The sequence below is a fragment of the Fusarium sambucinum genome, chromosome III (genome assembly GCF_050947815.1).
Source record: "Fusarium sambucinum isolate potato_lamoka chromosome III, whole genome shotgun sequence".
NCBI classification, from domain to species: Eukaryota; Fungi; Ascomycota; class Sordariomycetes; order Hypocreales; family Nectriaceae; genus Fusarium; species Fusarium sambucinum.
In genome coordinates this window covers 5,433,900-5,460,603 of record NC_139292.1, presented here as the reverse complement: position 1 = coordinate 5,460,603, position 26,704 = coordinate 5,433,900, and the positions used below count along the sequence as shown (strand labels likewise).

At 49.0% G+C, this 26,704-nt stretch overlaps 10 protein-coding genes across 10 annotated transcripts; 4 read left to right on the top strand and 6 right to left on the bottom strand.

The window, feature by feature from the left end:
- Nucleotides 1–560: 560 nt before the first annotated feature.
- Nucleotides 561–1,589, top strand: FSST1_012008 (uncharacterized protein; the record flags this gene model as incomplete). The annotated part of the gene is made up of 1 exon (XM_083235194.1): nt 561–1,589. One exon carries the CDS (start codon nt 561–563, stop codon nt 1,587–1,589), a length of 1,029 nt encoding a protein of 342 aa, XP_083081704.1.
- Nucleotides 1,590–4,153: 2,564 nt separating this feature from the next.
- Nucleotides 4,154–5,405, top strand: FSST1_012007 (Golgi phosphoprotein 3-domain-containing protein; the record flags this gene model as incomplete). The annotated part of the gene is made up of 4 exons (XM_083235193.1): nt 4,154–4,414; nt 4,504–4,750; nt 4,816–5,267; nt 5,316–5,405. 4 exons carry the CDS (start codon nt 4,154–4,156, stop codon nt 5,403–5,405), a joined length of 1,050 nt encoding a protein of 349 aa, XP_083081703.1.
- A 1,129-nt stretch (nt 5,406–6,534) lies between these two features.
- On the bottom strand, nt 6,535–8,422 carry FSST1_012006 (surfeit locus protein 6-domain-containing protein; the record flags this gene model as incomplete). Its single annotated transcript, XM_083235192.1, has 3 exons — nt 6,535–8,094; nt 8,222–8,305; nt 8,402–8,422. 3 exons carry the CDS (start codon nt 8,420–8,422, stop codon nt 6,535–6,537), a joined length of 1,665 nt encoding a protein of 554 aa, XP_083081702.1.
- Nucleotides 8,423–9,384: 962 nt separating this feature from the next.
- Nucleotides 9,385–10,260, bottom strand: FSST1_012005 (casein kinase substrate phosphoprotein PP28-domain-containing protein; the record flags this gene model as incomplete). The annotated part of the gene is made up of 3 exons (XM_083235191.1): nt 9,385–9,495; nt 9,554–10,128; nt 10,188–10,260. 3 exons carry the CDS (start codon nt 10,258–10,260, stop codon nt 9,385–9,387), a joined length of 759 nt encoding a protein of 252 aa, XP_083081701.1.
- Nucleotides 10,261–12,124: 1,864 nt separating this feature from the next.
- On the bottom strand, nt 12,125–13,626 carry FSST1_012004 (uncharacterized protein; the record flags this gene model as incomplete). The annotated part of the gene is made up of 2 exons (XM_083235189.1): nt 12,125–13,298; nt 13,361–13,626. The coding sequence occupies 2 exons, from the start codon at nt 13,624–13,626 to the stop codon at nt 12,125–12,127; spliced, it is 1,440 nt and encodes a 479-aa protein (XP_083081700.1).
- A 571-nt stretch (nt 13,627–14,197) lies between these two features.
- On the bottom strand, nt 14,198–15,876 carry FSST1_012003 (3-oxoacid CoA-transferase; the record flags this gene model as incomplete). Its single annotated transcript, XM_083235188.1, has 3 exons — nt 14,198–14,329; nt 14,387–15,754; nt 15,817–15,876. 3 exons carry the CDS (start codon nt 15,874–15,876, stop codon nt 14,198–14,200), a joined length of 1,560 nt encoding a protein of 519 aa, XP_083081699.1.
- A 1,200-nt stretch (nt 15,877–17,076) lies between these two features.
- Nucleotides 17,077–17,883, bottom strand: FSST1_012002 (VOC family protein; the record flags this gene model as incomplete). The annotated part of the gene is made up of 1 exon (XM_083235187.1): nt 17,077–17,883. The coding sequence occupies one exon, from the start codon at nt 17,881–17,883 to the stop codon at nt 17,077–17,079; it is 807 nt and encodes a 268-aa protein (XP_083081698.1).
- Nucleotides 17,884–19,767: 1,884 nt separating this feature from the next.
- On the top strand, nt 19,768–23,109 carry FSST1_012001 (rRNA-processing protein UTP22; the record flags this gene model as incomplete). Its single annotated transcript, XM_083235186.1, has 2 exons — nt 19,768–20,013; nt 20,068–23,109. The coding sequence occupies 2 exons, from the start codon at nt 19,768–19,770 to the stop codon at nt 23,107–23,109; spliced, it is 3,288 nt and encodes a 1,095-aa protein (XP_083081697.1).
- Nucleotides 23,110–23,558: 449 nt separating this feature from the next.
- On the top strand, nt 23,559–25,183 carry FSST1_012000 (DNA primase subunit PRI1; the record flags this gene model as incomplete). Its single annotated transcript, XM_083235185.1, has 4 exons — nt 23,559–23,779; nt 23,832–24,026; nt 24,076–24,522; nt 24,571–25,183. The coding sequence occupies 4 exons, from the start codon at nt 23,559–23,561 to the stop codon at nt 25,181–25,183; spliced, it is 1,476 nt and encodes a 491-aa protein (XP_083081696.1).
- Nucleotides 25,184–25,293: 110 nt separating this feature from the next.
- FSST1_011999 (tRNA (guanine(9)-N(1))-methyltransferase) lies at nt 25,294–26,514 on the bottom strand (the record flags this gene model as incomplete). Its single annotated transcript, XM_083235184.1, has 1 exon — nt 25,294–26,514. The coding sequence occupies one exon, from the start codon at nt 26,512–26,514 to the stop codon at nt 25,294–25,296; it is 1,221 nt and encodes a 406-aa protein (XP_083081695.1).
- Nucleotides 26,515–26,704: the final 190 nt, after the last annotated feature.

The window sequence follows — 26,704 nt, the reverse complement described above, 5'->3', positions numbered from 1 at the left end:
ACGGAAAGGGATTGGCAGGCCAGAAGCAAAACGAACTCGACATTGACTTTGAAACGAATGTGCTAAAGTGCCCTCTGTAAGTGTAGAAATCCATCAGATCTTAGTGGAGTAAGTCCTTGTTAGCCATAGCAGGCAAACGCTCGGCGCCGGGATTGTCCGCTACTGGACAATTAAATGTAGGTGCCTGGTGAAGCGTCAGGTTTTTGACCATTTGTTAGTGAGCAAAGATGGAGGTGTAAAAATCAAAAAATCAAAAAAAATCAAAAAAAAAAATTCAAATATAAGATAGAAAAGTTGCGTATGTATGCTCAAGATCTTTTGGGACTTTTGTTTACTGTTTCCTTGAAAAGTTACAGAGCAAGACATATCTTCGATGGTCAGTGTCTATATCCGGGACAGTATCCAGCTTTTGTGGAACCACTAGAACGTCCACCTCATTCTTCGAGAACACATTTCTAATCACCAATGAAACTACAACCTCCTGCCTAATCATTCTCATCACACATCAATCGGGTTTTCACCTCACAAAACACATACGAAAATTAAACACCACACTTATCATGGCTCCAAACAAGAGAGCAGGAAAACAAAAACGTGCTCATTTCGTCGATAAAAAGAATGAAGCTCCTCCCTCGCCTTTCAAGCGGCCCCCTGAAGCTCTGGAGCCATTCATCCAGTCTCTAGATGAGAAGCACGTCTACGTCACACACATAGACAACAAACCTGCCGAATTCAAGCGGAAGATCTTCCTTGTGCCCATTGGTATGAACGTTGTAGTCGTTCTTCTCTTTATTCTGCGCATGTGGTGGATCGCCCCCTGGTACTGGCAGCTGCTCATGACAGGTCTTGGTCATGAAAACGAGACAACTTGGGATACTACAAACTCAACATGGACTCAAATTGCCTGGGAGATCGGAAAGCGATCTGGAACTATGCTTATCGACTTTATTCTCTTCATCTTTGTTTGGCCGTGGCCTGTGGAATTCGTCGCCGGACAAGCTCGCGGTAACCCTTGCCAATGGCGGTGGCAAGTTGGCTTTCGCGAACAGGAAATTTACGTGCGTCGAAGCAGAGAATGGGACCAGGCTCTCACCGATGTTTTGGAGGATGCGGATTCAAAGAAGATCCTGGTTTCTTACGTCGACAATGCAACTTCCCCTATTCTCCAGGAGCAAAAGACTGGATATCTTTTGATGAACGCCTACTGGGATCTCGACTGGGCACGCATGGTAATTGCGCACCGTCTAGTCGACAAAAAGGAGCTTGCTCTTGAGGCTTTCAAGAGTGTCGTTCTTGTGCACCATGCTGCCTACGGTTGGATGTCCTACGATGTCCGTGGCAGCGGCGCTTCGAGTGAGGACGAGCGACGACGACAGGTCTTTGCTTTTCGGGATGCGCTTACTAAACTTGGAAAAGAAAACCTGTTTTATCGCTGGGTTGAAATCGTGCAATTCGAGGCGACACAGCCTGGTGGTTTTGGTCCCAAGGAGCAAGAGGTCGCAGCTAAGAAGATCCGCGACTTGTTTGAGCAAGAGAACATTAACTTTGACGATCTTTGGAAGAAGAGTGTTGGCTCATTGCCATCATAAAGGGGCATAATAACAAGTATATCAAAAGGGGAGGCAATGTTATTACACGCAGTATAGTCTACTTAATTCAATAACGATAAAGGGGCATATATATTTACAGTGATTATAAATATAAACATAACTAGAAAAACCAACCAAAAAAAATCATACGCCCAGCGTTTCCTACTCCGATGACAGCGTGAAACCTACTGCGCGTCCCGTGCTTTCGCGTGGGATATTTCTTTGGCCATCCTTAGATCCTCGGTCGTCAAGTCAGGCTGGGCGTCCCCAGACGCTGACAAGGCCAGGGGCTCTACAGGTCCTATGAGGGGGGTTTGCGTTGGGGCACATGGCGTAGGAAGCTCGAACCGCCGTGCGGTTCGAACCATCACCACTCAGGCCGAAACCCGAGCGATGATTCCCCTACACCACTGCGCCCCCAGGGACCCCCCGCTGTCGATGAAAGTCAAGTTGTGATGATACATAAAGCTTTGTTGGGCGCGCGTGCAACTATGGGATGCAGGTGGCATGCAACTGGCGGATACTTTGGTACCTTGGTGAGGAAAAGCACACCGGGACCCACAGCGAGAAGCTGAGCATTGGGATCGAAAAGCATATGTTCAGATCAGCCCCGAGGTGCGGATTGAACTAGTAAAGAGCCCTGGTGACGAATAAGATCGGCTCCATATTGACAGACATGCCTATACCAGTCGTTGGTGGTTTGAACAGAGGCAATTCCCAAGAACAAACAACTGTCCTCAGAGATAAAATTGGCAAACAAATGGCAGCTCGGGTCATCTTGGCCAAGGAGACATTGTAGCCATACGAAGACGACATATAAGCCAATGTTCATACGAACATTGCCCATGCAGCCCTGACTTCAGGGAGCTGGATAATGACCAAAAGGTAAGAACCGGGCGCTTTTGTTTCATGTGTTCCAGTATTTGGCTTGAACGGTATGTTCAAAATCGACGTTGTATATGTTGGGGTCTCGTGGTCAGGATCATCCAGCAGATGGCGGATAAGAAGAGCCTTACGAGGCGGCCACGACACCGGAGGATCCGAATCGAAGAAACGTGTTGCTGCAGCAGGCTCAGGTTATTACCTCAAAGACTTAACGTTACCAGCTGCATCCAGTTTGGTGGTGTTTCAAGCCAGAATCAACTATCAGAAGCTCAAGGCAATTGTTTGATGATGGTATGAAGTCGAAATTGTGTGTGGTGGAGATTCGTGTCCTGTCTCGGAAGCTGACTAACAAGCGTATCCATCCACGTATTAGTGGAAGGTGGGTTTGAGTTGCACCTGCGGAGAATCCCAGTAAAAAGAGGGCAAGCAGGAGCTTTGAGTTTACCTCCTAAGCTTTGACTTCGTAACTTATAGTAGGTACCTTAGTAGGTAGGTACTATCTAGATAATATCTACTTGTATTGTGCTTGATGGAACCGGATATAGGGTGGTGAATTGACATCTCTTTGTCATAAGCGAGACCTGGCTTCATCTGGAGCTCAGTCAATGAAACCTGGGGTTCTGCAGACATGGTCTGAGCAAGGCAGAATGCTGACTGACTCCAGAAAGAATGGACCGTTCTGAAGGATTGAGGATCAGCCATTCTGGTTGGACATTAAAGAGAGGTTCTTAACTTTGTGGTTGGCTGTGCAGGTTGGGCTAATCAGTTAGGCACCCTTCTAAAACTATTGCATGAAGTACTTTGTACAAGGAAGACAATTAGATGTCGGTTGGAAGGCCTTATAGTAAGGGGTGTCTTTCCTGTTGACAAGTTTGGCTTGAAAAGGCTGATGGGTGTCAAAATCAGTTGTTTCCCTCCCTGCACCATGTATTTGTCCCATGGAAGGGAAATCACTTTACCTCTCTTGTATCACAATTTCTACCTCTTTCGAAGCAAGCTTCAATCTTTCCGAGGCTACGGGCAACTTTCATATATGTTGAATTAATTTCCATAACAAATTTCTGCCGGGCTATTTCCATCACCAACCGTTGTCAATACTTTACCAGCCTGCTAGGTGCCTTACACTTTAATAGTAAATACATGCTGGATGTATGCATAAGACCTTCGTTTTTGGTCTTTGTAGGGAAGAAAGGTAATAACGTATTACATCAGTCAGCTTGGAATTACTTATCAAAGAAAAATATTAAGATTGGATTAGATTAATGCTTTTGACATTTTGAATCAACTGGCATTCTCACATCAATAAAGCCTCCCTTGCACAAAGGGTTAGGTCCCGTCCCTCAACTCAACGGCTCAGCTTGACCAGCTATTGGCTGGCACCACTAATAAGGTACCTACATTTTACTTCCATACAGGGCAATCCATAACAACTGTACGGAGCTCCAAGCCCCCCAGCCCCAAACCCCTAAATCTGGCCGCGCAACTAGCCCCGTTCAGCTCAGTCAATCAAGTTCCAAGACCTGACCTCAAACTACTAGATCGTGCTGTGCTGTGCTGTACCCCTTCAACCTCATCTCGACCAAAAAAAAAAAGGCTTTGCTGCTTCCGCCGCTCCCTCTCCTTGGCCTTCGATTCTTCCCCCCCAGACACCAAAGATAAAACATATCTACCTCTTCGAAATGTCCTCGGGATTGACGCGACGCCGCGGTGCGGGCGGCGCAGGACCTGCGGGTGAAGGCGACTCCAGCAATGGCGCTGCCCCTAGAACAAGCACACCCAGCGCCAGGGACAACGGTCCCGAGACGAGCTACGAGAACTCAGAAAATGGCCACAAGATCGCCTTCGACCCTCGAGACATTAGCGAGAGTGCCGAGCGAAGCAAGCAGCCTAAGCTCACCCTCATGGAGGAGGTGTTGCTACTTGGCCTCAAGGATAAGCAGGTAGGCTAGCATATATGCCCATACACGTGCCCTTTGTTCTCGGGCACCACGATACAATACAGACAACTCTAACGTTTGACCTCTCATAGGGCTACCTCTCTTTCTGGAACGACAACATTTCTTACGCCCTGCGAGGATGCATCGTCATCGAGCTGGCCTTCCGCGGTCGCATTGCAATGGAAAAGGACGCTTCGAGACGTCGATTCCCCCTCGCAGACCGCAACATCGAAGTCATAGACGATACCCTCACCGGCGAGGTTCTCCTTGACGAAGCCCTTAAGATGATGAAACAGAGCGAAAAGATGAGCGTTGCAACCTGGATTGATTTGATGAGTGGTACGTCGCCCAAGCAATATCCCTGCCAAATTTAACAACGTCGCTGACTCCTTTTCGCACAATAGGCGAGACCTGGAACTTGATGAAGATTGGGTACCAACTCAAGCAGGTCCGAGAACGACTCGCAAAGGGCCTTGTCGACAAGGGCATCCTCCGTACCGAGAAGCGCAATTTCCTCCTCTTCGACATGGCCACCCATCCCGTCGCTGATGGCGGTGCCAAGGAGGAGATCCGCCGCCGCGTCCGCACTGTCCTTACCCAACGAACCGTTGTCCTCAACGGTAGCCAGTTCCTACCCGAGTCGCTCGAGTTTCGTTATATGCGCACCATCGCCATGGTTTGCGCCGCTTACGCCGCTAATGTCCTCGAGAATGCCCTCGCATCCCTTGGTCATGAGGCTCGCGAGAGAGCCTTTGCGCAGACCGACGACCTGCTCGCTGACTACAGTCAATGGCCATTCGGCAAGAAGGCAACACAGAACGGCATTGGGGCGAACTTGCCTCAACTTATCAACGAGGTGGGTATTTCGTTTCATGAGACGTTTCATAACTGACATTAGCTACAGGAGGTTAACAGCGGTAAAGACAAGGAGCTCCAGCTCGAGGTTGTTTCAGCTTGCTTGAGTGTCTTTACTCGACTCGACTCCCTTCTATAAATGCACCGATGCAGGTTGCATGCGTATCCGCTATTGCCAAACACGATGCCTGGATTACATCCTCGATCGACTATCTGACGTCCTAGTCAGGCCAAGCTCTTTCCCCCAAATCTCCGTTTCAACTATCCGATCCTAATCCCTCTTTCGAACCCTTTTCACGACATGACTTTGATGACAACATTCTCATGGCTCCCCTTCTCACAAACACGATAGCAGCACGAGTCCCTACACGCAATCACTACGATATGGAGTAATTCAAGGGAAATTGGAACTTCGCCTCAACTCAACTAAACCGGGTTGTGGTTCATTCCACGCGTCAAGAGCTTAGAGCTTGGCCAATTGACTAGGTGGCTCAGCGGAAACCTCTCTGGGTGTGTGTTTAACCAAGTGTTGTTGGCGGTCTGCACACTTTTAATCCACCCCAAAACTTCTTTTAATGTCCTTTTTATTTTTGTCGAGGCTTATCTATTCTTCCTCTTTCTGCCGGTTTTGGGAAACAAAAAAAGGAGATGGACGAGATGACTCTGACTCGAACTCGAACTCTGTTGTGTATATGTCTGCTGTGTGCTTCTGGGAGGCTAGGGATAAGGGACGAGATCCAGACCGATGCGTGAAGCGTAGCCGTTGCTGTTTTGTCGTTGAAACTGGGTTTGGTGTTATCTGTTGTAATGAAAAGAAAAATACCACAGACAACTTCTATTTTTTACATAATGAGGGCGTATGTTTTTCCAGGGGATAATTGGTCTCTTCTCTTGCTATTTGTGTTGCATCTGGTGATGTTGGGCTCTATATGATGATCATGAAGAGAAGGGTAGTCACAACAGGAGAAAGGATAAAAGTCCGGGAAAATACTTGGGAATTTGCACTACTAGGTAGGCTTAGAAGCTTAACGACTTCTGGTATTGACAGCGCGGTCCAGACATGTTTTCTTTCACTTTCATGTCTAAATACGAATGAATTATGAACACTATCAAATGCGGCTTGAGCGTCATCACTCCTGAAATTCCGTCTCATGCTTCTTCTCCTTTTTGCCGACCGGAACTCCGCCAGCGCCGTGTATCTTGATTATATCAAAGAGTAAAAAAATCAATCAGTCAATCTTTTTCTTCATCTCTGCTCTTCCTCAAGCTTATTTCTTCCCACCCTTCTTTCCACCTCCAACACCCATGGTGCCCTCGAAGCCGGGACGACCCTTCTTCTTAGCACCGGCGGCACTACCCTTCTTCTTCTTCTTACCAGCCTTGCCTAGAAGCTTGTCGTCACGGCGTGCGCGCAGGTTCTCTTCTCGCTTGCGCTGGCGGTCCTTTTGGGATTGCTTAACACCATCAACTCGCTCGCGCCAGGCCTTCTCGCTCTTCTTCTTGGCAACCTCCTTTCGCTTGACGGCGCGCTTGAGAAGAGCTTCATCATCACGAATCTTCTCGCCCTCTGCGCGACGGCGGGCTGTCAACCAGACGTCCTTCTCGGCGATATCGGCTCGCTTCTCAGGATCAAGCTCTTCAAGGCGCTTCTTCTGGTTCTGGACCTTGATGAGGGCTGTCTTGGGATCCGAAGGTCCCTTCTTCTTGCCCTGAGTCAGGACATGACCGAGGTCGCGTGAGAGCTGAGCGCCATCGCCAAAGGCAACGCGACCAAAGGTAAAGTTGCTAGCATTCTCGTCGAGCTCGACAGCAGGGCTCATAATACCGGGCGAGTTGGATACCAATGCTTCTTCGCGCTTGCGTTGCTCTTCCAGCTTAGCTTGCGCTCGCATCTCTTGCTTGTGAGCTTTTCGTTGCTCTTGCTTCTTTCGTCTCGACTCGATAAGCTCTTGGCGTGTACGAATGGGCTTTCCATCAGGGCCATCTGCTTTTCGGGCAGCACGAAGAGCCTCGATCTTGGCAGCAAGACGTGCTCGGATAGCAGTAGTGTCGGCGGGGAGCTTGATGTGCTTGGGCTTTTCGGAAGGAGTGACGGTTGATGAGATAGAAGTAGTAGTGCTAGCAGGGTCGGTGGTTGTTTCTGCAGGAGCTGGTGTGTCAAACGTTGGGGAGTGTGGCTCGGATTCGTGACTTGAATTACCGCTGGTCTCATCCATGCCAGAAATATCCATGGGCAAAACTTCGCCATCGCCGCCAGTTGTTGTCTCCTCCTCATTCGCCTCCTCTTGCTTCTGCGCCTTGGTGGAAGGGGATTTTGCCTGCTTTTTGGCGGCTTGCTTCTGAGCTTTTGGTGTGGGTGCTGGCGCAGCATTGGTCTCAGTTTTGGGTGTATCTGCCTTGGTCGTCTTCTGTTCCTTCTTTTCTGGCTTCTCGGTCTTTTTCTCCTTCTTCTTCTCCTTTTTGGCCGCTCTCTTCTCTTCTCTCCTTGATAGCTTGGAACCTTGAGTCGCTTCAGCTGATTCCGTGGGTTCTTGATCATCGCTTTCGTCCTCGTCGAGCTTCTGCTTCTTGTTGTTCTCGGTCTTGGCCGCCTTGAGACCCTCGCCCGGCCTCTCGCTGTCTACACCGGGAACAGGCTCGTACTCCTCCCAATCGTCATCATTCTCGGCTTCATCTTGCTGCTCCATCTCGCGCAGCTTACGCTTGTTCTTGGCACGTTCATCCATAACCTCTTTGGCGTTTCGGTTCAGCTCGCTATCAGGATCCAGCTTTCCTCGACGGGCGGCGGCGGCTTCCTCCTTAGTCTGCTTCTTCTTGTTCCATTGATCCTATTGTCAAATTAGCCTCTTGTTGCGCTTGTTATGAAGAGTATAAGGTGACGAGAGGTATGTGATATAATCAAGTAGGTGGCAGATGTGTATGAATCGAAATCGAGAAAAGGTTCGCTTCACATACGCTTGTGTCTTCACCGTAGTACATCTTGGCCGGTATGAGACTCAGAATGCCATCAAAGGCATTTGACTGGAGCCGCAGACGGTCCTACAATAGTCAAGGTCAGCTCAAATGCTTCCTATCGCTATGTATCCAAAACTTGTATGATGACAGGCGGGGCATAGGACGACTGGTAGAACGTACCTTTACCGAAGACTCGGCCATATTAAATGTCCTTTTCGGTCGGATTAACCACTGAAAGATATCTTGGGATTGCAGGTATTGGTCGGGAGCAATTATCGAGATGATTCGTCGCTCTCGACAATAACAAGAGGTTGGAAAAAGAAGGCTCGGATGGCGATTTGCTGCCTCAATTTTTTGGGGAGGATCGTTGTAATTTTTTTTTCCTGCTAACGACCGGGCCATGCACTTTGTGTGGGGAAACCCGAACAAGCTGAAGGCGGTCGATCCACCATTGGAAGTTTAGCGCGGTTCGGCCAAGATACGTACCGACTACGCCATGTTCAGGGTCCCAATGTCTTTTAGGAGCCTCATAATAAGCTCAGAGACTGACCTTGGGCTCAACTGAGAAAGAACACGCTCACAGCTGATTTAAATTCGTCTTCTAGAAGTCGAGAGTGGTTTTTTCCACTAAACGAGGCCGATATGATACTGATGTTCGAGAACTACTAGCTTTTCATCTTGGACTTTGCAAGTCGTCAAGTTTCTGCCCAGGATGCACTTTAGACTTTTAATCTAGCTTGTCTATTCAAAGCTCTCCAAAGTTCAATAATGCTCTACTGCTCCTTGGCATGGGGAGTGCGAACATGTCATCAAGCCCAAACGCCCGGCTCGTTGTCGTGCAAGGATGAAGATGGGAATATAAATACTTGAACTGCCCAATACAATTCCAATACATATGTTTCTTAAGAACTTCTTTCTGCTATCTTTGTGATGGAACGTTGAATCAACAAGAGGGGAACGGTTTGTGTGAGCAATCGCTCTAAGCACATTCAAACTGCAACACCACAGGATTATCACAAGTGCCGAGGATGAATATTGACTTTCAGGTCATAAACAGTCTTTTAAAATAGTATCTGGACCATATTACGCGATTACATGTTCTAACGGGAAAAAGCAGGATTTATTCATTGATCATAATCGTCAAGTCTGTCATAATCTATCCTCTATTTCTTCTTGCCCTTCTTTCCAAGAGCAGCCTCTCGTTTGCGGGCCTCTTTCGCCTCGAACTCGGCCTTCTTGACATTTTCTTGCTCCTCCCTCTCTTCGCGCTCAGCCTAACAGTATTAGTACAAACATTCCGGCTGAAAAGAATATTAATATCAAGCAGCTTACTTGTCTTCGGGCAGCATCAAGGGCACGCTGCTCACGAATAGCCTTGAGACGTTCCAGATCGGCCTTGGAAGCGTCAGTCTTACCCTGGGCCGTCAGGCGCATGTGCCTCTCCTTGGCCGCTGCAGCCTCGAGGGCCTCGCGCTCACGTCGAGTAGGCGCCGCCTGCAAGTTCTCCATGTCTTCTGTAAGCTCATCGACTCCCGCGGTAGCCTGTTTGCGTGCCTTCTTGGAGTGGTTGGGGTTGGCTGGCATATCGTCGTCAGAGTCGCTGTCGCTCTCGTCAGAGTCGCTTGAGGGTAGATCGCCGACCTCGACTGTCTTGGCCTTCGATCTAGCTATCGCTGCCTCTTTGCGGGCCTTCTTCTCGGCTTTGCGAAGTTCTCGCGACTGCTCTTGTGTAAGTTCCTGGGCAGGACCGGCATCTGCAGCATCATCGCTGTCCTCCTCTTCAGAGGGTTCCTCCTCGGAAGATTCCTCTTCGTCGCCTTCCTCCTTGTCATGATCAACAGCCCACATGCTGACTTCGTTCCCATCGGCATCGAGAGGTCTAATATCGCGAGAGAACTTCTTGCCACCTGCGCGTGTTAACATTCTTATGGCATATTGGGGCGTAAATGATAAAGAGCAGACGTACCTCCTCTGGCGGGCTTTCTGAATTTTCCTCCTCGGCCACGAGAGCCTGATCCAGGGGGGCCACCGGGAGCCATGATGGGCGATTTGTGGTAAGTTGTGTAGGTGAGGTGAGTTTGCACGAAGTTAAGCAAGCTTGTCAGGATTCTTATTGTTTATCCCTTGTTTGAAATGGGATGTTGATTGCTGATCAAACTTGTTCTGAGGCGGGGTAGCGGGGTAGCTAATGACGGCGGCAGCTTTTTGATCGAGAGAGTTCAAAGATCAAGGGATGCTGTTAATCAGGAATTATCGGGGGCTACCTTTTATATGAGTCAAGGGTAACCTGTGCTACCAAAAAAAACTATGGGGATGCGCTGATATTTCTAAATGCTAATTTAGGTAAATAGCATATACTTTATGCAAGACGTATTGTGTCAAATAGGGAAAGCTCCAGAGTGAAGAAATATAAGCAAAGAGATATCATACCAATGACTTCAGGAATAACTCTTCTATTATGCCCAGTTTTATGACTCATGTAGGATACTGTTCTATTCACACACGTTTCACTGGGTATTCTGTTATTAATGTTAAACACCTGTTTAGAGTGTTTAGTACGACATATGGAACTGAGGCACCCAAGTCAAGCCAAGGCAAAAAGGACTTGTGAGTCAGGAACAGGATAGGCCAAGCACTCCACAGGCCGTTGAGGTCATTGAACGAATAGAACACTCCCGGTTTGTCGTGTGTGGGTGTTTATCGTAGCACTAAGGCACGTAAGTACTACTACGTACCTGCTGTGAATGGATGCTTGCACGACAGGCTGTTAGCCTTTCTTGTCCATAATGCACACGACACCAACAGATTTTCTATGCCTAATAAAGAATTACATGTGCAACTATACGGCGTGGTCAAGCCTTCAACTATAGTAAATTCCTGTGACAACTCAATGAAACCCTAATGAAATCCCAAACTCAATCAGTAGCTTCGCATCGCCTTACAGCCAGGATGGAACTAGAGACCTGATCTTTCGGCGTATTAATATTCCGCATCCGCTCTTCCAGATGCCCCACCCACGTAAACAAAACCACCTCGAGTGAGCCGCAATTTGATTTCTTTTTTTCTTTTCTTCTTCAACCTACTAGAAAAACTGAATCCTTCAAATTCACTCTGGCTCCCATTACACCATGGGGGTACTTGGAGGGGAAACTGGAGGAAAGATGAATTCACCGCTGACACTTACCCTCTGTCCTGCTTGTAGCTTTTGCTGCGTTGGGAGAGAGAAATTTTGATGCGGTACATACCACTTCTTTAACACTCTTTTGCTCTCTGAGATGCGACAAATATCGCACGTAGCACCTAAACCAGGCGGATGTGCCCGGCCGTGGAAAAATCTGCATCGACTGCGGTCCACCCGTGGGCAACATGTGCACTGGTCTTTGGACCGCTGCTTTTCTGGCTTGTCCTGGCCTCACATGTTCATCACACTTAGTAGGGACTGCCCAAGATCCGCAAAGAGCGGTCCAGTCCCGTCTGGAGTCTACGGCTTTGTCACGTGAACGCTTAAAGTTATAGCGCCCTGTCGCTTCAGACGTTGTCTCTTCCATATTGCAAGACAATGATGTTCAGTATTCCACATGTTTGGCCTATATTCCGTCTTGCATATCCTGCACTTCTCACGTTTTCGACATCTGTTGATAGGCCTTGCCCCCCATACCCTCCATCGACTTGATCATTTTAATACAATGTGGCTAGTATCCTAATCTGGCTCTCGTATGATGAACAAGCGGGTACATCACGGTATGCAAACTATTTGCGGACTCTTAGGATACAAGCCAGTGACTTTCAAGAATTTGGGATGGGAATATACGTACCTTGGACAAGTTAGATCACGAGAGCAACCGTTATTGTCGGTGGGACGTTGCCTAAGGAACATCAAGGCATTCAAAAACCAACCCCTCCTCATCTTGATAAAGCCTCCAAAACATCATCGAGTCTTTTCCTCTTCTGCTTTCTCAATGCTAAAACAGGCGCTGAACGCTCCGAAGCTACCAAGCTGGGTCCCTTCTTAGGAATCGGCGCTGGTTTTACGGTCGCTGCACCTCGACCAGCAGCGTCTCGTGCAAAAGTGTATCTTCGTGTTGCGAACAACCCCCTGCTGACGTACGATGGTCTCGTACCAATGCCACCGTACCGAGAACTGTGTCCTAGATGAAGGCAGGCAAGTGGCCGCGACGGCAGAACAAAAGGACCAGCCACGGCTTTTGTGGAGGGACGAGCACCGCGAGCCTTCAAGTCTTGATCCGAACTTAACTGTCCTAGAAAGGAGTACAGCCAAAACGCCCAGGACTCGAAAGCGACGCCATGGCAAGCACGAGCTTCTCGAGATGCGGCATCAGTATCCCACGAGGGTGTCTGTACCTTTGCTGTATCAGTGAGGTAATCGAGAAGAGGCGGTGCTTGATGCTCTTGGACGAATTTGACAGCACATCGAGAGTCGCTACATAACGAGACCAAGTCGTTGTCGATACTCGCCGCAAGGTCACGAAGAGGCTTACTCCTGGTTTCCTCTAGCGGCGCGAACAGCATGAGATATCGTAATAGTGAGTCCTCTAGCCCGGATGGTGCGTCGTCTTGTTCCCACCCATTCTCCAACGCTGCCTCGTAGCTCCTAGTCCAATCCTCCCTTGCGCCCATGACGTCGTACAGAGCAAGAGAAGGGAACTTGGACACCCACTTGAGAGATTCGTGCGTTGTGGACTGATCGCCCCATATTCTTAATATACGTAGCAAGGGGAACGGGTCATTCTTCTCTGTCCACCCCCGGACGAGACGATCCGAGACGCGTGGGAAGACAATCCGGAGCTCATCGGCCGGTTGGATGAGTTCAAGGGCACCAAGATTAGGCATGTCAGCTAGACATAGCAGATCATGAGTGTTGAAAGAGCACCCACCCGTGAGGACAAGGTGTGTTATGAAGTCTGTGGGTGGTGCTGTTAAGGGCTGGGTATAGCGGGTGAGATCGGTGCCAGGACGACAGATGTGTTGCCGAAAGCGGTACAGTCCAAGAGTTTTGTCATCCTGATCGTTCATAAGGATTTTTGAAAAGATCTTCCATGCATGAAGACACACGCCTCTAGTAGAGAATCAGTCTTCTATGCCCCAAAGTATTCCGCGCCATCCGCAACACCAACTGACCTGGCTTCTAGATACCGCCAAATGCGCCACAGCATATTGCTTGGAATACTCTCGAGATGTGCCCCAGAACGAACCTTGCCTATGTTATCTGCAAGGACACTGATGGCCATATCTACCAAAGGACGAGGCCCATGCGGCCCACGAGCTGTAAAGGGGGGATATGGACGACGCCGACTCCAATCTGCCGAGTCCTCATCAGATTCGGCGAGAGCTCCTCGAGACATGACATATTCTGTAAAGACCTGGCCTGAAGTTTGGTCGAACATAGCTGATAATACTAGAGACAATAAAAGCCATATGAGTTTTTGTGCAGAACTTGAAGGCAGGTGAAGCGCTTACTGTACGAGGTTGTAAGGGTGGCAAGGTTATTGGAACCCGCTTGGTGAGAACGCGTTTGGTGGAATGCCATCTCACTAAGATGCCTGTCGTGAGTGATACGACTAGGTACTCAGCTTCAAAAACACGACTTCAAATTAGAAAGTGGAGGAGTAATTAAAATCCATAGTCATGCACAGTCTCTTCATTTATTTATAACATTTTTATTATTATTGTTTGTCGCTTTGAAATCTTCTTACTATCCTCACTCTCAACGGAAACGCCGTCTAAGCAGTCCGTTTATCTTTTTTCCTTATGGTGACGGGAACAAGCGAAGCCACGCATGCATGGCTTGACAACGGCCGCCCTGTGATGTGATGGCTTCAAGTAGCATTCGGCTTGCTTCGACCCTCAACTTGATGATTCAAACCCGGGTAATCATTCACCAGTCAATACTTTTCCCAATAATCTGCGCGATAGTATCCAATCGTAATGCCTTTCCTTCTCTTAATATTGTATCATTTATAGCATGGGCTTGAGGTCCTCCGAAACGTGGAAGGGAGCTTCGGTCTTGCTCTTAATCTCGTCAACAGTGACACCGTCAGCGATCTCGATAAGGGTAAGGCCCTTGGCAAAGTCAACGTCGAAGACAGCCTAGAACTAGAGTTAGTACATTGTCGGGCATTAGAGGGCAGACGCAGATAAACTTACCAGTTCAGTAATGATTCTTGACACGCAAGCGGGTCCAGTCAGAGGGAATGCGCACTTCTTAACAATCTTGGGGTTGCCCTTCTTGTCTGTGTGCTCCATTGTCACAACGACCTTGGTCTCACTGGGGTTGCTGACAAGATCCATGGCACCACCGAAGCCCTTGACCTTTCCGGGAAGCATCCAGTTGGCCAGGTCGCCATTGGCGCTGACCTGCATGGCTCCCAGGATGGTGAGGTTGATGCGACCGCTGCGGATCATGCCAAAGCTCTCCTCGCTACCGAAGACGGCGGCACCAGGCTTGAGAGTGACAGTCTCCTTGCCAGCGTTGATCAGATCAGCGTCTTCCTCGCCCTTTTGAGGGTAGGGACCCAAGCCAAGAATACCGTTCTCAGACTGGAGCTGAACCTCGACCTCGGGACCGACGAAGCCAGGAGCAAGCATGGGCATACCGATACCCAGGTTGGCGTACATACCGTTCTTGAACTCCTTAGCAGCACGGCGAACAATGCGCTCACGCTTGGCAGCTGTGTCGCCAGAGCCCAGAGCCTTTGTGGCCTCGGGATCGCTGGGGTCCTTGGCGAAGGTGTACTTCTCGATCGACTTCTCCTCGGTACTCTGAATGACACGCTTGACGTAGATGCCGGGCAGGTGAACGGCCTCAGGGGGAATCTCACCGGGCTCGACGATGTGCTCGGCCTCGACAATGGTCATCTTTGCGTTGCGGCCCATGGCGCCGTTGAAGTTGTGTGCGGCAAGACGGAATTGGCAGTTGCCGAGCTTGTCGGCCTTGTAGGCCTTGACGAAGGCGTAGTCACCGGCAATGCTCTCCTCAAGCAGGTAAGACTTTCCATTGAAGACCTTGACGTCCTTGGGGCGAGAGTAGACATCAGGAGAGCCGTCGGCCTTGTTGCGCAGAGGAAGCTCACCGGTCTGGACAACAGTACCGAAGGCAGCGGGGGTGTAGAAAGCGGGCACACCCTTTCCACCAGCGGCGCATCGCTCAGCAAGAGTTCCCTGAGGGGTCAGCTCTAGCTCGACCTCACCAGTAAGGTACATCTTCTCAAAGGTCTTGTTCTCGCCAATGTAACTAGCAATCATCTTGCTGATCTGCTTGGTCTTGAGGAGCCTGCCGAGACCAAAGTCATCCGTACCGGCGTTGTTTGACACAGCTGTTAGACCGGTGATATTAGGCTTCTCGAGGACCTCGTTGATGAGGGAGTCGGGGACACCGCAGAGACCGAAGCCACCGCAGAGGAGAGTCGAGTTAGGCTTCATGTCCTTGAGAGCTTCCTTGGCTGAGGGGAAGACCTTGTTGATCTCGGCGCGACGAGCAGTCGATGAGAAGGATCGCGCAAGAGCGGCATTGGGCTTGGAGCTGTTAGTATGCGCCTAGAACCGCACGATGCACGCTTGATCATGAATAGACCTACGTTGACGGGGCTGCGAGCGAAAGCTCGAAGAGTCCGTAACCGGAAAGCTGCGGAAGACATCTTGTTATGTGTGGCTGGTGAGAGAAAGGATGAGAAGATGAGAAAGCTTCCTGTAAGCTACAATGTATGCTAATTCGGAGATCTATCAAGCTTCATACAACAGAGATTCCTCTATAATAGGAATTGGAGTGAAAGAAGGTAGATGAAGGATAATATCAGAGAAAAAGGGAGAGAGCTTGAGCCGAATGGCGATAGAAATCGGCGGGCCGTTGGCGGGGGATATCCGTTTATGAAGGCCGGTGCTGGCCGTGGGTCCATCTCCGTGAAGCATCTTCCTGGGCTTGAGAGTAAACTCGGAAGCAGGAATCGGCATTCGGGAAATCGTGGGGAAGCCGATGACAGGAGTAAGTCGTAAAAGACTCTCACACCGTGGTGGACAGCGCTGCACGGCGCAATCACTACAAGCTTCAGTTGGCAAATTAGGGGCTCCAACCTTACGGGAAGTGGCCGTGGAACATCTCCCCGGTGTCCTGTCACGTAGTGGGGACCGAGGATAATGGCACTGTACAGTAGCTGAGGGACAGCGGGGACTCAAGTCCGGGGACAACCTGTCCAGAGCTATCCTGCTATGGTTTTAGTGGGCGGGCAACTGATCCATGGGTAATGGGTTTTCCGAAGTCGACCAGGCGGCTATTCGTTTCGGGAGTTGACTTTTATTTCTATGGCTGTCATGACATGACGGAACTAAGCTTCTCATGACAGCTAAACAGAAGAGTATTTGGTCGGGATAGGGCTAACTTTGTTAGGCAAATTTACTGGTGCAAAGGCAGGAAGATCTCGGGGTTCACCCACCGCTTTATTAATTGCATTGTTTGTATTAGTAGTAATTATTGTGACTACCTCTTGCTCGATGTTTGCTTGCTTGTTTGCTTGCCGTTCCGGCCACTATCCGACCGACCCGAAGTCGGCTGCTAACCTGGGAAGCGAGCTAATACCGAGATCCCCTCTCCTCCATCTTCTTCCCTTTCTGTGCAATGCAGTATAGCACAACGCCAAGCCAAATACTCCATGATATTTTGACCCAAAAAAAAAACGCCAAAACTCCAAAACATATCAATGACTGTGCTGATAAACCATGATAATGACAAATTCTCCAAGAGACAAGCTCTCATGAGCGGATGAATGATAATAAACCACCGGGTATTCCTTTATCCTCCTCCACTGCCGCCATTTCCCATGATGAGAGCTCACCACATTTGCTCATCCATCCACGCTCATGGCGGTTGTAGCATTTTCCGGGTGAAGAGATACGAGCCCGATCAAGTTTCCTTCAGGGTCGACAAACTCTCCAATGTCCATAATGCATTGTCGAACACCGAACCGCAGCTGCTTGACCTCGCCGAAATGATACTCGATCAATGACTCGGCCGTCTCAATATCAGCAACTCGGATGTGACACGAAGGCGTTGCACCACCCGCCATGGCCATCTGTCGCCTGTGTTCAAGATGAGCACCGTCATCTTCTGTGCTTCTGATCTGAATCAGGGCGCCGGTGATGCGAGAGTCACCACTCTGACTTGAGTTGAAAAAGTTCATGGGCTGTGTGTCGAAGTGGGATGATCCCCATCGCCTCATGTATGGATCGTCAGCCTGCTGGGCGTTCATGTCCCCATGAAACTTCCAACCGAAGCAACGCGAGTAAAAGTTTACCGCTCTCTCTATGTTAAAGCAGTACAGTAGAAGAAAGTCGGGAGTGCCGCCAATGACAGACACATCGTGTCTCTCGATTCCGCACGTTTCGGTCTGAGGCAGTAAAGGAGGCAACAAGTCGTTGTCGTCTGTGCTATCTGGAGAACGGTGGGCTCCAGCCGACAGGTTTTTGGTGGCAGTTATGGGCAGAGAAAAGGTCGATGCAAAAGCAGGCGGAGTAGGCATCTCTGCAATGGGAGTGTGGAGGGCGTCGTGGCCCAATGAAGGCACTGGCGATGGTGTTCTCCGATCCGTGTCCAGGTCCATGGCCGATGAGGAGAGCGAGAGAGAAGGTCGTTGTTTTGTATACGATTCCATTTTCGACAAGGTGTGAAGGTGACCAATCAAGACTGACTCAGTTGAAACTCGCCAGCAGGAATATCAAGTGATTCAAGCTCGATTTAGTATTACGAAATGGAAAAGAGAAGCGACAAGCCGTGAGGCGGTAGTCTAACAAAAGAAAGATATTTGAGAAGTGAATCAGAGACGATAACACGAGCCGACGGCGACCACAGCCGGATTATTAATAACCAGATGACTAGACAGGTTATATGATTTACATGAGCAAACAAGCCATCGGATGGCAGACATGGGTTTCCTTGTTCTTATAGCCACTGGCAAAAAAGAGGAGGCAATCTCCGAGAACTCCAAACGCAGAGTCTCCTTACATGTTGCGTGCCTTGATTTGCATAAGCCATAAAACACTCAAAACGCAATGATTCGAGATTGAAAGTACGGAACTTGGCGTTGGTTCTATCTGGGGCTTGCCAGGCCAACTTAGGCTAAGTGGTATGGAGGTTAAGGCAAGGAGAGGCAAGACATTCAGAACATCACCAAAACAAAACAAACGCTGGACGGGACCTTTTTTACCACTGGTGTTACTTCAAAGGACCAATCGTTAACTAAAAACGGCCAAAAGACGTCAAGGGCGAAAGAAACCTGCAGCAAGTAGGGGTTCCGGTTACGCAAGGCTAATGCAACGGAGAGCTCGTTGATGTCTCGACGTGATGTCTATCATCATTAGCATGCGTGTCTTGTCAAATCAGAAAAGACTGGGCTGTGTGTGTGTTGATGTTCAAGACCCTAGTTTTTCTCGGTGTCTAGAGTTTTGGCTGGAATGGTAAACAACCCGATATCCCACGGCTGAACGGGCATTTGTCTTAGCATGTTGCGTTTCTCAATTTACACACATAGTCCGGATTGATTTAGTGTCGTGGATTCACGGTTGAGTTGTCTCAGTTTCCGATGCTAGAATTTGGGTGACGATCACCGATCGTGATTAACATGGTGGGGAGAAACTGATGTATGTGATATGCATCAGTACCTACCTAGGTATGCATGGTAATAAAGGGCGATGTGAGGTTTGAATAAAACAGGTGGTTGAGATAATAGGCTAATGCTGTTGGATATCTGAGTGGATAAACTGGATAGGCTGGACCGAATTGGCCTGAGCGTTCTGCAAGGCGGGCTTTATTTGGCGGGTTTTATCAAAGCAAGGAGTTCATCAGAAGTGATCGCCTGGACAAATCCCACATGCTCATGCTGCAGTAGCTGCCAGGCTGCATAAATCTTTGTGCAAGGAAGATCTGGCGTCAACTTTTTTTTCTTTCCAAAGAAAGCAAAGGTCTGACGAACGATTGACTCCATACTTAAAGAGGGCGAGGATTTTAAGGGAGATCAAGATTGAATCGTGATTATGACACGACCCAATTTGAGCTTTTGTTGATCAAATAGTTATACATCACTCATCTACCTATTCACTTATAGTAACACGGCATTCGCTCAGACTCTACTAACTTTAATCCAAATTAAGATTCATTACAAAGACATACCAAGATACAATGAGTACTGGAAATCGACCTAGATTAATCATAATCACAATTGAGCATTTGCAGTAGTATTTCCTTTATTGTAAATGAACCCCGGGCATAGTCTAGTCCATCACACAGACACTTTTGGACCCTGTCGGATGGTTGAACCATGAAGCTAGTACCTACCTACCTAGGTACTAACGGGCAGCATCTTATAAGGTACGTACATCATGGAACTGATAAGGATCTTATCGCCCCGCAGATCCCATCGTCGCAGAAAAAAAATTAGTTAGGTCTGGCCAAACAATAGCGACAGCTTCAACATCAAGGACCCTCCGAAAAGACGACAATTTCCGCCATTCCCACAGCTGGCGCATTACCCTCGATCGCTATGGAGTCAAACTCGAAACGACGAAAGATAGACCATGCTGGGTATGGTCTAAGACACGATGCCCTCATTGATTTTGAGGCTCGCAGTTCTGCTCGTGTTTCAACCGCTAGCACGTTCGTGCTCCAAACCGACGAGCTCTTGAAAGAAGCAAAGCTCGATTACGGAAAGGCATTGAAGGGAGTCGATGAAAATCTCCATCGATTAAAGGAGGCTATTGACAATGCAATACCGCATGGTCCTGAACCTGTTCGTTCTATTCTGCTACAAGCCGCCTACCCTCAAGACTAACAAATTTTCAAGATCACCCAAGTCAGCACTCGCTTTGAGAAGAAGCATCGCATAGTCATTCCATACCCCGACCCGAAGCCCGCAAAAGACGCGCCCTACAAGCTTTCCTACGAGAAGCCAGCTTCCTATAATGTCGTCGGCGGTTACGTCGCCAAGACCATTATCAAATCTCAGTCGCAAGGAATCGATATGGTAGTCCAAATGCCTAAAACCATGTTCCAGGAGAAGGACTTTACGAGCATGCGATACTTCTATCGAAGAGCCTACTACATCGCCTATATCGCCGCCAGTGTTAAGAAAGAGTTGGATAATTCGATGGACATCAGTTTCGAATACTTGAATGAGAACCCGCTTCTGCCTGTGCTCGCACTTCGACCCAAGCCCGAAGAGGAGGACGAGGACAAAGAGACTAAGGAAAAGGCCTCCAAATCTCCGTATACCATTCGTCTTATCCCATGTGCGCCTGAGGGACTCTTCCCTAGGTCAAAGTTGCTTCCTACTTATAACAACAACCGAACTGGCGAGACTGACGACAAGAAAACCAAGTCCGGCACTCCCTTCTACAACTCTACTTTGAAAGCAGAGGAAACATTCATTTCCTACTTGCGCGTCCTTACACACGCCAAGAACGAGTGTCAAGGCCTAACTGATGCCTGCGTGCTGGGACGAATCTGGCTACAACAGAGAGGCTTCGGCAGTTCCTTGTCTCAAGGTGGATTTGGCCATTTTGAGTGGTCTGTCATGATCGCTTTGCTGCTCCAGATGGGTGGACGCAATGGCAAGGCCTTATTTTCCAACTCTCTCAGCAGTACTGAGCTATTCAAGGCTGCCATTCAATTCCTTTCGACCACCGATTTTAACGAAAAGCCATTCGTTTTTGGCTCTTCCAAGATAAGAGCCGATACCGTTCGAGAAGCCGGCCCTGTCATGTACGACCCTATCAGAGAACTCAACGTCATGTCAAAGATGAGCCCCTGGTCTGCCAGTCTCCTCCAGATGCACGCCAAATCAACCACAGATAACTTCGCCGACGAAGCTGCCGACAAGTTTGCCCCTACGTTTATCATCAAGTCAGATGCTCTCCTCCAGACGTTCGACGCCATTTTTGAGCTCAAGAGCCACGGTTCCAAGCATTTGGAGTCTCCTGACTGTAGAGGATCCGCTTGGGATTTCAGCTTGGAAGCCCACAAAGTGCTCAAGAAGGCCTATGGTAATCGATCCCACCTCTTGCATTTCCAGTTGCCTTCAAAGGCTGGTTGGAAACTGGGCTCCGCACCACCTTCAGACTCTGACAAAGTTCAGTTTGGCGTCATGTTCGAGTTTGCCCAAATGGGTCGTCAAATGGAGCATGGCCCTCCAGCTGAAGAACCAGACGAGGCTGCAAAGTTCCGTCGATTCTGGGGTGATAAGGCTGAGTTGCGTCGCTTCAAGGATGGAAGCATTCTTGAGTGCGTTGAGTGGTCAAGCAAGGTGCCATTCCAGATCTGCGAGGAGATTGCTGAGCATACCTTGAAGCGTCACCTCAAGGTTAACAGCGGAGACATTACTGCATTTGGCGCGGGTTTCTCCAACATAGTCACCTTCTCGCATATGGATAAGGAGGCTTTTGACGCTGCCCGACGAGCTTTCCAAACTCTCGAATACGATATTCGAAACCTCGAAGATTTGCCATTGCAGATCCGACAACTCTCAGCAGTATCAGCAGCTGCCAGATATGCTTCCATTGATGCTCCCACTCCTGGCTTCCATACAGGAACCATCGAGCCTATAGATGTCAATATTTACTTTGAGGCATCAGGTCGGTGGCCGGAGAATTCGGTAGCTATTCAAGAGACCAAGATTGAGTTTTTACTCGATTTCGATAGGCGTCTGACATCAACAAAAGAGAATATCAAAACTTACCTTGGTCGAGACAACAAGGAGATTGGGATCGAGAACTTGGCCTATCTCGATATCGTCTATGATACTGGAGCAGCATTCCGGTTGAGGATTCATGCTGATCTGGAAGACATCCTGCTCGAGCGACAGATCAAGAACAAGACACTTGACCCTCGTATCCGTGAGGAGTCAGAAGAGGTTCTCGCTCGAACTAAGTGGTTCTTTGAGACCCTTCCAATCCATACACAAACCATCGCAACTTTCTGTACTAGACTTCACCCTCTGTCTCAGACCATTCGCCTGGTGAAGCAATGGTTCAACGCCCACAAGCTCTCAGGCCACATCAGCGAAGAGCTCATTGAGCTCTTTGTCCTGAATGTCTTCTTGCAGCCCTACCCGTGGCGCGCACCCACAAGTGCTTCAACGGGCTTTTTGCGCACCTTGACTTTCCTATCTCGGTGGGATTGGCGTGATGAGCCTTTGCTGGTCGATTCGGCCGAGGAATTGACAGATGACGATAGACACACCATCCGTAATGAGCTTGAGGCTTGGCGTAAGAAGGACCCAAACATGAACCACACAGTCATGTTTGTTGCCACCTCTGTCGATACGTCTGGCTTGGCCTACACTCGTAATGGACCCTCTAAGCTCATTGCTTCGCGCATGACACGATTGGCCAAGGCCGCATGCAAGCTTGTCAAAGACAGCGGCTACCACATCGATGCTACCGATCTTTTTGACACATCACTTGAAGACTACGATGTTCTCTTCCATCTTTCCCGCAAGGCCATCCGCTCAATTCTTCGAGAGGCAGCTTCCGACCCTTCAGCTCGCCGCCATTCCCAATTCAAGAACCTCGACGAACGAACAGGTCGTACACCCCTCCCCATCCGCGCTCACCCTGTCGATGTCTTTATGCAGGAGCTCCAGCGCGTGTACGAAGACACACTTGTCTTCTTCAGGGGAACCCACAATGGCGACGAAGACGATGCTGTCATTGGCGCCATATGGAACCCGAAGCTCCAGCAGCAAAAGTTCCGAGCTGGTCTGCCTTATAACTTCCACAATGTCGCCGGCGAAGATGGCGATGTCGTGGTGGTGAACCGAAAGGCTGTATTGTCAGAAATTGCAAGAATTGGAGGTGATATGATTAAGAAGATTGAAGAAGTCGAGTAAGATGTGTTTATAGGTAGAATGACAAATATTTTAGATAATACCCATGAGCATAGATATAGATTCTGGTTCTAATTCCGACATGAACTAAAAGTATGTTTTCAATGACTATTTTATTTTATTTTTGAACACGATTATCGGCCATAGTTTGACTGGGAATGAATATAAAGTGATGGAGAGATGTAAGCGAAGACATTAGTAAGTTGTTTAGCAGTACGAATGTACGTACCTTATCCTGCTACCCAAAGTAGAAATCTCTTTACGCGGAAAGACGCGCTCAACGCGTTCCACCCTACGTCTGCTGCCCGTCTTTAGTTTAATCTTGCTATTCCATCACTGCGACAACCAGTGACTGACGACAACTTCAAAATTATATGACTATCAAAGAATTGATCTTACATACAGTTCTTCTCGATCGAGGGAAAATGCCCCATTCCATTGAAGCTGAAGCCATGTCAACCCCTAGCATCGTTAAGGACGAGCCGGTAGAGGAAACTGGAATTTCGGACAATACCCCCAATGCGACAGAGGGCGATACCAAGATGAGCGACACGGAAGATGTTAAGAAGGAAGTCAAGCAGCTTGAGGATTTGTTTGACGATGTCGACTCTGATGATGAGTTTCCCACAAGTTCTGCGGCGATCCAGCCCAGTTCACCAGTTGCTCCCCTGTTGTGAGTGAAAGTGCAGAAGCTCGAGGCTTGCAGGTGGACTGACTAGTTACAGCGATGCCATGTCTTTGAAGGCTTCAGACCCAGAAGTCATGCGAAGTTTCTACCAGCGATTGTTCCCTTGGCGATACCTATTCCAGTGGCTTAACCATAGTCCTACGCCAACCAACGACTTTGGCAATCGAGAGTTTGCCTTTACCCTACAGAATGATGCCTACCTCCGATATCAATCTTTCCCTACTGCTGATACGTACGTACTATCTTCAACCATAGCTACCAAAACGCTCACCATAACCCAGACTGCGAAAAGACGTCCTTCGATTGATGCCATCTCGTTTCGAAATTGGTCCCGTTTACACTACCAACCCGCGCGACCGAAAGACACTACGAAACTCATCCGCTTTCAAACCCCTTGCGAAGGAATTGTGCTTCGATATCGATTTGACAGACTACGATGATATCCGAACATGCTGTGACAAAGCGAACATCTGCAACAAGTGCTGGCAGTTCATGACCATGGCTATTAAAGTGGTTGATGTGGCGCTTAGGGAAGACTTTGGCTTCAAGCACATCATGTGGGTGTACTCGGGTCGACGAGGTGCTCACGCCTGGGTTTGCGATAAGAAAGTTCGAGGCATGGACGATCAGAAGAGAAGGGCAATTGCTGGCTACCTCGAGGTGGTTAGGGGAGGTGCACAGAGTGGAAAGAAGGTCAACGTGAGGAGACCGCTACACCCTCATCTTGCGTAAGTTCATACAGTCGCTTCAAAACATCGAGTACTAACGCTCTCTAGACGAAGCTTGGAAATCCTCAAGCCTCATTTTCAGGAGGATGTTCTTGAGATGCAAGACCCCTGGGCCTCTCCCGAACAGTCTGAGAAGCTTCTGCAGCTTCTGCCAAACCAGAACCTCAACGAGTCACTACGAAGGAAATGGGATGCTGCCCCAGGACGTGCCTCGGCCTCCAAATGGGCGGACATCGATGCTGTAGCAAAGTCAGGCGCCAGCAAGAACCTCGATGCCAGACAGCTCCTGGAAGCCAAACAAGATATTGTCCTGGAGTACACCTACCCCCGACTTGATATTGAAGTCAGCAAGAAGCTCAACCATTTGCTCAAGAGTCCTTTCGTCGTGCATCCCGGTACCGGCCGTGTCTGTGTACCTATCAACACCAAAAACCTCGAGGATTTCGACCCACTGGGCGTGCCTACGGTACAGGGTCTTCTAGCAGAGATCGACTCCTGGAAGAGCGAGGATGAAGAGGGCGGCAAGGGTGTCGCTGATTGGGAAAAGACGAGCCTGAAGCCTTATATCGACCAGTTTAGACACTTCGTCAACGGGTTGATGAAGGACGAGAAGGACGTCAAGGTTAAGCGGGAGAGAGATGAGGAAAGCATGGAATTTTAGACGTTATATGAAACTGGATGGACTTATGAACAGTGTAAATGCGGTAAATTTAGCATTTTGGTTTGGACTTGGCTGGCGCAGTACGGCATCCGTTGATACAAATAGATATTTTACTTGGAAGCAACCTCAACTTCAGGTGTGTTTTGCTCAGAGGAAGGCTCCTCAGCATCAGGGTCCTTAATTTCCGCATTCCCCTCCTCAGGATCCTCTTCTTCGGCACCTTCTGCTTCCCGAGTTCCGGTTGAGGCACCCTGCTCTTTCAACTGGCCCCCCTTACGCTTGGGAATGACGCTCATGAAGGCTTCACCCCAGTTCTCGTACTCGAGCCACTTGAGCATGATCTCGACGACGTGATTCGTCGTAAGAACCGTTCGACTTTGCATGACCATGTACTGACCGATAGGCAAACGAGCCGTGCGGATACCACGTTCCCTCGCTCGCTTGTAGCACAATCCCTTTTCACGGTTCTTGTCGACGAGACCACCGATGACATAGCTCTTGTTGGGCTCAAGACGTTCGAGTGTGTATGGTGAATCTGACGACAGATAGACAATATCGCTATATTCGGGGCGAGGCTCAGGCTCGGGATCAGGAAGAGGGAGAGGATCCTGCTCGTCCCTCGTCCAGGGGCTCTTTTCTGTGAGACTTCGTTGAAGGGGCTCGATCATATTGTCGTGCTTCATCTTCTCGCGAGCCTTTTCCGCGCACTCGATAAAATTCCCTTCCACGAAGTCGATGCCCTTCCAGTTCTGGTGCTTGTCATCGAGAATCTGATGGAAACGCTCAGCGAGCTTTCCGTTCCAGTTTGAGACGTAAATATTAGTGCGATACCTCGCATTCTTGTTCTCCGAATACGACCTAGTAATCTGACTGCCGAGCGAGATGATCTCCTTCTCCCGCATGTACTGCTCAAACTCGCAATCGAAGATGAGTGAGATGGGAACGTTTACTGAAGGTAGTTTCTGCTTGTTGGCGTAGGGGTTTATGCCCTGGGCGATGAGGGCGTCTCTTTCCTCGCGCTTGCGGACTTTTCGAGCAATTCGGCTATCCTTGCGCTTCTGCTTTCGGTCTTCTTTACCGGCTTCCCATTGTTGCTGCTTCCTCAGACGCTTAAGTGCGTTCTTTGACATGGGTGGAGCGAGTTCATCTTCGGCAGGTCGCTTTTGAGGAACAGTGGAAACTTGAGAGGGGACTATAGCTTCTTTTTTCTCTGCCTGAGGTCCTGCAGTGGGATCTTGTTGAGCATGATTTTGTTCGACTTGGCCCTGCCCGTTGCTCTGCTCCTTTGTTTCTTCAACTTGAGATGGCTTATGAACCGGATCCAAATCCATTTTGATACTGCTTTAGTCGGGATGCTTATAAGACTTGTTGTTCTCAAGTATTTGATCGAGGTTTCAGGAGTTCAGTAAGTTTGAGTCTGGTCCAGTTATAGACTGACGAGTGATACTCTTATATCCAACTGTGTAAGAGGCGTTGTATGATGCTCTGTTTGATACTGAGTTTAGTGCTGCTTATATTTTG